This window comes from Melopsittacus undulatus, chromosome 10 (assembly GCF_012275295.1).
Source record: "Melopsittacus undulatus isolate bMelUnd1 chromosome 10, bMelUnd1.mat.Z, whole genome shotgun sequence".
Classification (NCBI taxonomy): domain Eukaryota; kingdom Metazoa; phylum Chordata; class Aves; order Psittaciformes; family Psittaculidae; genus Melopsittacus; species Melopsittacus undulatus.
In genome coordinates, this window is record NC_047536.1 from 11,126,568 (window position 1) to 11,139,142 (window position 12,575).

Genomic DNA, 12,575 nt, shown 5'->3' on the forward strand with positions numbered 1-12,575 from the left:
AGAGTGCAAGTTAAATTTATGACTGTCACCGTTTTCCTAACCACAAACCAGAGCTCAAGCAAGCAAAAATAAACTAGTGACTCAGATTAATGACATCTCCTTATAAAATGTCACTTTTAAAAAAAGAAAGTAACCTGGCACTCTGAGGAGTGTGAAATGATGCTGTATCATACAAGAATGTCTAGAATATATTAGCAAACCACAGAAAGAGGCTTGTTGTACGCACTCAAACCAAATGTGTTTTGGATTTTGAAGGACATGCACCTCCCTCCATTGTGAAGATCTCTAACTCAGGTTTTAATGCAATCCACAGCATGCCCCAACTGGCATGTAAGTTTATATCAAACAGCTAATGCAATTGCCAAGTATCAGACCAATGTGCTTGAAAATCCTTGGAAGAAAGGGTCCAGTTACTAGTTCTATGTCCAGCTCCAAGTTTTAATTTGCCAAACGCTGGAATGGAAGAGGAAATTGGATCTGGGATTTTTTTCACCAGTGAGTTTGTGTCCAAATCATAGGTTAATGCCTTGCTCAAGATTTACATCTTTAAAATGCAGTCAGAAATGTATGTCAGCTCCTATTTGTAAGTTCTCGGCATGTCATTGCTACAATTGTTTTGATTGCTGTTAATGCACCAAAAGTTCCCACCTGAGGTCAGAACATCTTGGGCTGGCAGTGGCAATGACAGCTGTCTATAAAAACAACAGGGTGAACACATCATAATGCTTCCCCATGACTATCAGTCTCCAACTGTTTGGGTCTCAGAGGCTTCCAGGAATGTTGCCTTTGCTTTTAATATTCCTTGATGCTAATAGCTCACCTCTTCCAGGTGATTTACATGCAAATATGAGACAGACTACCTTGAATAAGGTACAGGCTATGTCAGTGTGAGAGGAGAAAACATGGTGGAGTAGATCGCCAAGGTCAGGCTGCAGGCTGACAATGTAGACAGGGAAACATTCCATAATCCTGGAGTTATCAAAGTTGGGGGCAGATCTGACATAGGTCGACATGGAGTACCCAGACCTGTGTAGTATCCAGTGGGTCATTCAAATTGCAAAGCAGTCAGGGAGAGCTGGTCCTGCTCCACAGCACAGATCCTGGCAGCACTGGGGAATCAGAGTTCAAGACCAAAGGTGAGCTTCTGAAGGCACATTTTGATGTGCAAGAGGACATTTTCTGTTAAAGACAATTTCTTGATGTGACAGCAATATAGGGGACTACTGGTATGTAACTGAGTTAGCCAGTTCTTTTTTGTGTGCATGAGAACTGAAGGCTGACCCAGAACAAAGGTCCTAGCTCAGCACTATGTCACTGACAGTGGCCAGTGCCGGATGCTAAGGAGAAAAAGCAAAAGTAAAAGGCATGTGTATTCTTCTGGTATGTCTCCCAAGTTTTAGTTCTAGAAAAGAGAGGGATAAAATACATCCTGAGCATCCTAAACCATAGGACTTCAGACATAATGTTCATCCTTTGGGAATGTGTGGGCGACATTATTGTATATTTGTGGTTTTAAACACAGTTAAACTTATTTACTCCAGCACACAAAGGAAAACCAAACTGTTTGTGGAGAACAAACCAGGAAACTTGCTTAACTCTCCCCAGCTCTCTGTAACAATGGACCATAAATAGGTCAGACATTTCTTGGGAACTAGGGAAGATGAGTATTGGAAAATGCCACAAATTATGTTTAAAGAACATTAAAGTGGTGACAGACCAGTAAATGCTGGGAAATTCAAAGATACAACCAGAAGCTGCCTGTGTAGCTCACGCTAGAATGGGGGTGAGGGGAACAAGGCACATTCTGATGTAGTAAGACTAACATGTTAACCTTTGCTATTAAAATCCTTGGCTGTTTTTACAAATATTTTCCCTCTTGAAATGTCATGAAACTTTTCCCATCTTGCTAGTTCACCCAGTTAACTAGAACCACTTATGGAGGGGATTTATCTCAGCTATGTTTGGCTGCCTACAGTTAAGCATCTAGTCTGAACTTGTCATCTGGGGTCATTGGAGAAAGGTAGATGCTTCCAGTGAGTAGTTCATCCCAATGTGAGAGGTGTCTAAAGCACTGGAAATAAATTGCTGTTTGGCAGTGCTTTCTGCCTCCTGACTATTGAGGGCATATAGAGAGTTTACCATGACTTTTAAGCTCAGTCAACCCAACTGTAAGATAATTCAATTTAAGTAAAAGCAATGGTGGACGTTTGGTTGTTGGTATTTTGGTTATTTTTTTATTTTGTTTTGCTTTTTACCCAGTTGATAGAGTAATTCAGAAAAAAAAAAGGCCAGGTTTCTTTTAAAAATAAATAAGTTTCTAAATCACATGATTTCAAAGCAGAGCCTCAAAACATGTTCTTTGGAGCTCACAAACAAGAAGGCATCAATTCCTACATGATCATTTATAAAATGACATATGACTTATGACTTCTGTGGATCTAAATAACTTTTGGAGCATTTGATGCTGACAGTTTTGGTTTTAATCTTCAACTTGATGCAATTTTAATTTTCTTATTTTATGTATGGAGAACCTCCTACTGTGTATGACATTTCCCTCAGTAACACAGATGGCTCTCAGCTACTACTCTCCTGTGCTTTTTCAGTCCTATGCCCTAAACAGAGAACTGGTTAAAAATCTGAAATTTTGGTAAGAATTTACTATGATTTTGACATAATTGGTTCCTAGTAAAAATAAGAATAAGATTAGCTATTTATTAAGGAAAAAAAAGAAAGGCATATTGAAGTGATTCAACCAACAGCACAGAGCAGTTTACTGTCTGCACAGGGTGCCCATGGCTTTGCTCACTGTCAAGGCTGATTATGGTCTTGGTCTTGTTTGCCTCTCTAGAAATGTGTTAATGTGCCATAGTTGGAGAACGCTCATCTGTGTGCCAGAGCTGTATCTTTATTGCTGGACACTATTATGACAACTTTTCTACATACCTCTTTTCCCTGTTCTTGTCTGAGGGAGCATAATGAGTGAGGACATTTCAGTGATGGGGAGTACAATGCTGTAGTTTCTGAGTGCAGCAGAGATTTGAGCTAACCTGCCATGAATTAAAAAACTCCTAGGTGGCTCTTATATTAATTTCAGGGACTATGTTTTAAATCCAGCCCAGAATCCTGACAGAGCAAAAATGGTCTAGAGCCTGGAAAATGCAGTACTGTCCCACCCCAACCTCATATGTTAAGATCAGGATTCCCAGCCCTAATACGAAGAAAGTTAGGTTTGCCTACTTCTTAATATGTAAATTCACATCAGATGTGTCAGTCATTGCAATGAAGGCAGACTGGAAGTGTTGGTTAGGTGGTTATATTTGATATGTCTCTTGAGTGCTCTGATCATTTGTAAGGAAAGATCCACCATCCTTCAGAAGCCAGTTTTTGCATTTCTGCAGTAATCCGTTATACCTCCAGAAAATGAATAGAAAACTCAGCAGCATGTGGTGCTTTTGAAGAGTATGGATGCCAGCTGGGGACCAGTGCCTTTAAACGCCTGTCTGGGCTTGGGCTGCACACTGAATCTCAGCCTGGGCTTGAGCTGTGCCATATTCACATACCTGTGTATCATCAGTTGGATTTGTTGGACACTGCTATGACCCATTGTTCACTTGAGCATACATAGGCATCATGCTGCTGTAAGATAAAATTATTGCATTAAACCAGGGCTAATGCTTGCACTAGGAAGCAAGTGCCTGCCATGTATGAAAACAGAAATAATGTTGCTATGGCTGAGGAGGAGAATGCTTGTAAATATTGTAGTAACTGGCTTTTGTGTGGGTTACATCCAGATTGTATTCAAACATTGACAGGTTAATTACATGTTTCAAAGATTGTTTACTGTGATCTGAAAGGAAAGTGTTATTAAAGAGGTGTTCAGCATCTAACAGTGCTTTTTTCCCTTTCTACTCCCTTCTCTGTTTTCCTCCAGCTGATTACTCCTCACGCTATCCGTGTACAGACGCCTCCCCGACATATCCCAGGGGTTGTAGAAGTCACATTGTCCTACAAGTCTAAGCAGTTTTGCAAGGGAACGCCTGGAAGATTCATTTACACAGGTAAGGATGCTTTAGTACTAGATACAATGTGAAGAAATAGGGCAGGCAATATATCACGCTTCCTCGGGCTTCTGTTTTTGTCATTAAAAGCTGGTACTGTATTTTATTATTTTGGCTGAGCACGTCATGGGAGATACCAAGTTAAGGCCGGATTTCAGAAATGGATGATCATAGAGATGAATCTGAAAATATACCAGTGTGGGATTTTTGTTTGCTTGTTTGTCCTCGCAGTGGGACATCTCTTTACCCAGGCAGGGGGAGGAAAGAGAGAAGCAGATACTCCACTACTCAAACAAACAGAGGAAGAGTACAAGCATAAAGAGTCAGACATACGAATGCAATCACGAACCTGCCTTCCAAGAAGCATCCTGCTAAATATCTCCATCTCATGCTGTCGGGCAAGTGTTGCAAGTGTTCAAACAGCAGCCTGTTTACCTGCCCATCTCACCACTACCTACTTGTCTCTGACTTCCAGGGAGGCTACGTAGCTTTCACCCCAGCTGATACTGCATAGTTTCTTGCAGCATAGTTTGGGGTTGCATTTGGCACTGAGACGATGAAGTCCAGTGGTTTGGTCTGAAGAATTATTGAACCCCCCCCCATGAGGACATTGCAGGTGCTGTCAATGTTAAACCACTCTCAGTAGTGATAAGAATGGTCTGGGAAGTAGCAGCCTAACTTTTTTAAATGAATGTGTGCTATTGTTTCCTTGGAAGGTATGCATGCTACAAGAATTAATGGTTTGGTCCAGCTTTGGTGTGCTTGTCCTTTTATGAGCTTGTTGTTTCACATATGGAGACAGGACTGACTATTTCTGTAACCATTTGCCTGAACTGTGGTTCATTGCAATCCAGTGCAATTCCTTTCCCCATTCTTGATTGTGCCTGGAATTTTAAGAATAAGATATATGATAAATACTTGTGGTTATGAGGCATTCTGAATTACAGTGGGCACATATTTTGCTCCAACTGTGAATGTACACACAGGGACTTGAGGCAGACAAGAGACTTCTGGGCTACAGCTGGGTAGCAAGGATCTCATTTGATTTTTCTTAACACTGAGAAAGTTGAACAAAGGTGCCTTATAAAGCTTTGTTGTCTTTTTCAAATACCTTCTCCCCCAGTTGGGATTATGCACTGGGTTCCTTTAAACTGGGTCTTAAAGTGTTCACATATCATCTTGCTGGCTGAGCAGCAGGCGCTTGTGGAATCTGTGTGCGTTTATTGTGAGTATTATGATTTCAACAATGTGTGGAAAATTCATATATTGGACAAGGCACCATATCAAGGACGATATTTAGGGTTTGAATGTGTTAGGACAAAAGAAAGAGCAAAAGCAAAGGGTCAGATTGTCAGCTGGTGCAAGTTGCCAGTATGTACCACATGAGAGTGTCAGCCAGAGCTCTGGGCAGTGTGACCATGAATCCTTTCCCTTCTCACTTTCTTACTCATAGTAAGTTGTGCTGTCCTGCTTGTTGTCACGTCACCATTGTGGCTGCATCTTGGGCTGATAAAATGGCTAGTATGCATGTAGAAGAAGAAAGGAAAGAAACCCTCCCCCTTTGACTTTGAAAAGACATTTTTTGGGACTTCATTTTGTGATTTAAATGTGAAAATGGCTTGGACCCATTTTGGTTTTGCTTTTCAGATAATCATTAATTAGCTTTTCCAGTAAAAAGGAGAGCAACAGTTTAGCCTGTCTGCCCAGAAGCAGATGGCTGAATGTGGAAATAAGGTGTCCCAGTAGGGAGAGTGTTTCCATATATGCCTTTCAGGTTAGTGTTTAAAGCATGTTATATTTTATTCAATAAATTAAAGTTATGTAATACTAAACAACAATGCTAAAATCAAAGGTGATCCAGTCCATGGACAATTCTCTTACTTATGCAGCTTTTATGGAGTTACGGTAGATACAGAAAAGCTATTGTGACTGAAATCCTATCTCACACAATTTGCATTTTCCTTTTAAAGGCAGCCTGAACTTAAACGTGGCTTTTTAATAAAGACTAAATGAAACTAAAATAAAAACAATTAATGCATCCTGACCTTCAGAAGTGCCTTCCAGCCCTTTAAACAAAATGCAGGTTCAGTACACGCCTGCCGATTAGTTTTAGTTAATTGAAAATTATAGGATTGACCCAAGAGGAAAATTTTGTTTGCACTCCAATCACTTTTACAAATTAAGGAAAATTACCACAATTTTGTTTAGCTAAGGTTTCACACTGAGTTCACGAAATTAGCTCAGCCATCCCAACAAAGTCAGCACTTTGTTAGTGAGCACTAGAAAAAAACTAATAGTCTATGGTGTGTACAAACGAAGCATAGAAAAAGCTATGATGCTTTAGAGAACTAGGCCAAGTGTTTTTAATTAGGATTATTGGTTCATTGTAAGTTTTGAAGAACAATCAAACTAGCAGATTAGCTGTTTCTTTTAAAGCTAGAATTTCTTGCCATTCATTTTTCCCATGAGAACTTGTTTTAACTCCCACATAGCACTATTTTTTTTCTTTTTTTTTTTAACAAGGCCTGCAGGAAATGGACCAATTGGAAGTTGGGATACAGTAACATTCCCCAGCATCACTCCAGCCGATGGGAGTTTTTCACAATGTTCTTCAGTGAACTCAGTGTTCTGGAACATATTACAAAACCACAGAGGCCAAATGTTTTCTCAGAGGAGTTTGGCCTCTGTTTTTGGCCGAAAACATTTCAGCATCACTTGCTGCTTATTTACCCTGCTATTAAGAACAAGAAAAGGGGAGAGGAGAAAAAGGGGAAAGAAAAAAAAGAGAGAGTGTGTGTGTGAGAGAGAGAAAAAGACCTGGGGTTTGTGGGCGGTGCAGGAGTTGATCAAGCGTAGTTTCCTTTCTGGTGAGAATGTCCCTGCTCGTTAATGGTCCCATTTTGTGGTCAGGTCTCATTTAGAAGAAATTATTTTTAATCAGTGTTCAACAAAATATCCCCTCAAGCCACCTGGCTGTAAACTGTTTTTTTCTTACTGTTAAGTACTTAAGTTCTCAGAAGAAAATACCCAGTGACCCATTAATTTTAGCCTCTTTTTTTTTTCTCCCGTTTAACTGCAAATAACTTAGTAACATGATCTCTAAGTAGTCCATGTGCCATCTAGGAATCAAGGTCACATATATACAGAGAAATCCTGGCTTTTGTAAGTATTTTTGAAAGAAATAAACCAGTGTCAACCCTGTGCTTACAAGAAAATGTAAGGTTTTAGTTTTCCATCTGCAAAGCAAGCCGTTAGCATGAGCTTACAGAGCAATTATTTCTTGGTTTTTAAGCTTTGACATTCCTGAGAAAACATTTAGAAACAGAGACATCTGAACACATCTTGCATGTGTGTTAATTCTGGAATAATATTAAAAGTTCATATTACATACAGAAATACTCAAACATGCTTGTCAGTAGTGCCCTGTGGCACCCTTCATCTATAAGTCTCTTCTGGTACTGAAGAGCAATAAGTGAATTAAGCTTCATGTTACAACTTAGAGTTGGGTATATACCACTACCATTATTTTAAGACTGGAGAAACTGAGATAAAGGAGCCATTAGGGATACAAATCCATAGGTAGTTTCCCAAGGTGACTGGTTGATTTAAATAAGGGATGAGATCTGGCAAGAAACTGTGGTACTTGGACAAGTCTTTGAGATTTTTTGGTTGCTTTATTTTTAATTTCTGAAAAATGGATGCATCATGGACAGCATGACTTTCACAGATGGATTTTGCTGTAGTACCATACTGCAAGATTTGAGTGGGACTGCATGAATGTAAGTGAAGGTAGAATTTATCTCCCTGCATATTGGAAAGGACATATGGAAGGTCCATAAAAATGCATTACGCTGTGTCTTCTGCCACCTGCTCAGTTTAGGGTTTTGTGCTTTTGTTCCCAAACTAGAGCAAAGGACTACATAGGGGCCAAAAGCATATAGCTTTGTCGTTAAGGTTGTGTATACCACATAGGGTTAATTCAGATTCTTGGTGGAGCACTACCCCAAATACTGTTCCTTTTTTATGTATTTTTTTCTTTCTTTTTTTTTTTTTTGAAAAGTGGTTACATGGTTAGATGCAGGTTAGAATTTAGGGACTATTTTCATTTGCTTTAGTCTTACAGGGGGCTGGGGGCTAAACTGTTTCTGTCAGTGGCAAGTCATCATCTCTTCCCCAGTTCATTTGGGGTTTATTATAAGCTATGGGCTTTAGTATGTCTCTAAAAGTGCTACTAACAATGAGTGGATGTAGGCTCAGCATAAACACATAGGGCTGGCTGTGCAGTGTGAATAACCCAGACACTGAGCCCTCAGCCTCCAGGATAATTTTGATGAAGGCCAAGTAGGTCAGAGTGGAGCACTGCTGAGACTGACCAGTGTTTGCATTATGCTTTTGAGCTGTTGTATGTGGGGTGGTGTAGAAATGCTAGCGTTAGTAAGGTCAGGATATTCGCAGAACTTCTGGGAGACTGCCTCTTTCTCTGAAATGTCATAGGGCTTCTTAGAGAACTTTTCACTACCCCAGTTGTATGAAGAAGAAATAGCTTCATGCGGAAAAATCCCTGCTCCATCCTCATTTCACCTTTAATTTACTTGTGAAAACATTCGAGCCTATGTACAAACAGCAAGACTTGCAAATCACAGATCATTAGTATTTTCAAAAGCCTGAGTTTTATGTGGCTTAATTTTTAGCTTTTTATCTTTTTTTTTAATTTACAGAAGGACAGGGATTGTTGTCTTCTGAGAATCATTCTCTCTTTGAAGTCAAAAGTCAAAAACTACCCATCATCATTTAAAATTTTAGTCCATGGCCAGGTTAAAGTGATGTAAAGAGATCTGCTCAGCATTGGAACTGCTTAAAAGGTGAACTCTAGTCTTCTAATATTTCCAGCCTGGTAAACTTCAGTGATTCCTTTGCTAGGAAAATTTTCTGCTTTCAAGAAGGCACCAATAACTATGCAAAGTTCAAAAGATACGTATTCAATGAAGCAATCAGTTTTCAGAATGGAGAGTTCTGGAGTTTGTAGACTTAAAAAAGTAGGAAAAAAAAAAGGGGGAAGAAAAAAGAAGTGGTGATAAGAGACAGACTGGCTGTCAAGAGGTTCCTGTAGCCCCACTGGAGCCTTTCTTGATCCCTGTGGGCTAGAGTTTGACCCTTGCACCACCTAACCTTGGCCATAGCTGTGTGTTAGTTCCTGAATAATGTTAAAATCTAGTGGCAGCTATTCTCAACATCAGTAATACACAACCCCATTAGTTTTACAATGCCTCATTCATGTGTGTTTATTATTAAATCATGAGCACTTAAATAGCTGATTAGTATAAATGAGGAGAGAAGGCCACTGCCAACAGGACAATAAAAATAAAATTAAAAAGCCAACATCTCTGATCCTGTCTTGGGTTTTATCCTGATGTGTTTATAAAATTCTTCACCCTCAAAGATATGACAATCATTAATCTGAAATGAAATATAGAGCACATCACTTCTGCAGATGAGTGACCAGCTATGAGATCTGGTAGCTAGCAAATGAATGTAATTTGTTTTTAACAGCAGTTTTTATCTGCCTTTCACTAGTAAATATTAATAGCAGTGGTAGAATAAAAAGTGTCAGATATCTTGAAGTTAAATAGTCACAGAGTGCTATGGAAGAACAGAACAAAATCCCTCAATACAAAGAAATGTATAAAGTTTAAAGTAAGAGCTGGTGTCTGTTCTTAAAAGTAGGAGAGCCTGACACTGCAGGTTGCCATGTGCTTTGGATGCTCAATATAAAGTCTGTTCCTGATCTCAAAGATACTCTACAGAGGAGAGATGGTAAATCCTAACTATAGCACTGTCAAGTAAGGAAGAATGAAAAGAAATCCTTTGTAAATGTAGACTTTTACTGGTAAATTTAATTATTTTTTTCTGGTAACAAGCAAAGAACTCCTCCTAACAGCTATTAAAAAATACCCTAATGTGGAGTTCTCACTGGGGTCCCCCTTCATCTCACTGTACTGAGTGTTCATTCCCAACTAGACCATGTCTTAAGGTGGAAGCATCAGGTGGAGTGTAGAGCTCAGAGGTGGACCTGTATTTGGGGTGCTGCATTGGGCTGAAGAGTTTAAACTGTTCTGCTACCGCAGGAGTTTGCCATAGTCACTGAAGAACTGGGTCCTCATGGCACCACTGCTGGCTGGGTCCAAGATGCTTGCAGGTAAAATACAAGTGGGAAAAAAAGAGAGGGATTGGTGCAGTCTCTCCTTCCAGCACCTACATCAGTGACTGGGTTGTAACCTGCCCTTTATAAGAAAATAATCCCTTAGGAAATCTCTATTTGAGGTTAAGCTTGAAACTGGCCCTTTCTTAGTTCCAGTCCATTAATGTAGCTGCTCTGCTGAGTCAGTGGTTGCAATTGTTTTGGCACAAGCTTTTCTAGATGCGATAACTTCAGTTTTTATTATTTGGTGGTAGGCTTGGGAGTTAAAGTTCTTACCAAAGTGTTTGTTTTGAAGTTTCTTAGGATGTGCCTGGTAAAGTGCAGAGAGTCATCAGGATCAAATACTGGGGATATTGGGGTTGTTGGTTTGGTATGCAGAAAATCAGGAAAAGAAGCTGAGAGGTATCTTTGTTGCGGGGAGAATGGTGTTACCAGCCAGTGAGGAGGCAATGGAGGTAGACTGGAAAATCCCTTTTGTATGCTAATAGGAATGGAAAACCCTCATATCTTTGGTATTTCTTAAGCAGTGGCAGCACCATAACACACTGCAAAAAACAATCACTTAAACTGTGCAGTGTACCTGTAGGACAGCTGCAAAATGAAAGCAATTACAGCAACCGTCAGAATAAAGCTGGCTGTGAAGGAAACATATTATTTTGCATATTTTATATATACACTTTTCAAGAAATATGACCTTTATTTTCTAGTTAGAGGGAAGTGCAATCAGAGTCTACGCAGCAAAGGGTAGCTGGATCATTAAAAAGAATATTTTCTCTGATATTAGAAGTCTAAATGGGCACTAGTCCCTATTCACAACCTTGCGTGTTTCTGTCTGCCCTGAGTTAATAAGTGATAAGGCCAAAAGAGAAATAAATCACTGAAGTCCCTGTCCAAAGAAAACATATTGACTACAGCCAAGCAAATAACAGCCCATAACCAATGGTCCCATTCATCATTCATGTAATAGGGATATAAAGTATTCTCTACCTATGAAACCATAGAGTAGGAAAAAGCCTGATAAGCCCCCAATCTAAGCTATGTGATTTGATTATTAAAGGACATGAACTGTTTGTCACATACCTTTAATCTTTAAGATGTGTTGCCATTTCTGAACTATAAATTTGTGGTAAAGGATTAGAAAGCTATTAACGATAAAGGTATAAACTAGACCTAGAATAAGGATTCCTGCAATTGTCATGCAACCCTGTAGACCCTTGGAACCTTAACCTATTGAATATGATATAACATAGTTATCTGACCTTCAAAGCCAATAAACCATTTTTTGCTTTTCAAGTTAGACTTACTCCATGATAAATTAACCCTCTGGGTTCACAAAATAAGCCTTGTAAATTCTTTTCTTTATCCCCACCCTAAAACCTTTAAATTTTCATGCCTTTGCTTCAAAACTCTCTTATTCCAGACTGAAATTGTTAATCTTTTTTTATTCTCCTTTTAGCTCATGTCAGTTGATAAGATATTATTCCCTCTTTTAAAAAAATGGCCAATAAAATAGAGAGCTGAGGTGAATTTCTAAAAAGCCTGGACTGCATTCTATTTCTACAGGAGGCTTCACTGTCTTTTTTCTTGAAGTGTGGGTATTCAGATTAGGCAAATGCCACAGAAATGGACAGTTTATAGTAGCAGCAGCAGCTGTACTGCTTACCTTAATGCATTTTGATCCTGTGCCCTGAGAAGAGGTACAAACCATTCTCTTTTTGCTGGTCCAGAAAGCAGACTCCTCGTCTACTTGTTGCCACTGAAATACTTCATAGACAGTTAGCTGGGAATTCTGGCTGCCCTGCGGGTATATATGTACCTAACTCACCCTTTCTGTGCTTCTCATGGGATGCAGCAGGTTTTGATTTCTGCCTGGGACTGTGTGCAGAATTTAGTGTGTGTTGTTGAAAAATGGCTAAGCTGTGGGCTAGGCTGTCAGAGGTGCCCATGTGCACAGCATGCTGGTGCTGGCAATGAAGTCAGAACATGAATTTAGTGCACAGCCCCCTGAGGCATGCTCTTGCACAGCACTACCTGCAAAATAGCCTCCTTAAGATGTGCTTAATCCTTTGAGGTGCTTGTTAGTGAGGGTTCATTTTGCTTAGGCATTTTGTTACACAAGTGAAGGCTGTATGGCTGGCTCAGACCAGCAATGTGCTGTGCAGCCGTCGTTCCCCGGAGGCAGGACTTGGGCAGCCTCCTTGCTTTGTGCTTGTACTAGCATCCCTACACAGCCCATAATGCTTACCTAGCCTGGTTAAATCTCGCTGACAGCAATGACTACAGAGTAGATGTGCCCCAGTATAGCCCATGTCTACAGA

The 12,575-nt window shown here is 39.8% G+C and overlaps 1 protein-coding gene across 4 annotated transcripts in view; it reads left to right on the forward strand.

Moving 5' to 3' along the window:
- Positions 1-12,575, forward strand: part of EBF1 (EBF transcription factor 1) — a 274,295-nt gene that overhangs the window by 207,066 nt on the left and 54,654 nt on the right. For all 4 annotated transcript variants that reach the window (XM_013128585.3, XM_005147314.4, XM_031047356.2 and 1 more), the window contains exon 10: positions 3,932-4,058. In XM_013128585.3, the coding sequence (XP_012984039.1) occupies positions 3,932-4,058 (127 nt within the window). The remainder of the gene's footprint in view (positions 1-3,931; positions 4,059-12,575) is intronic.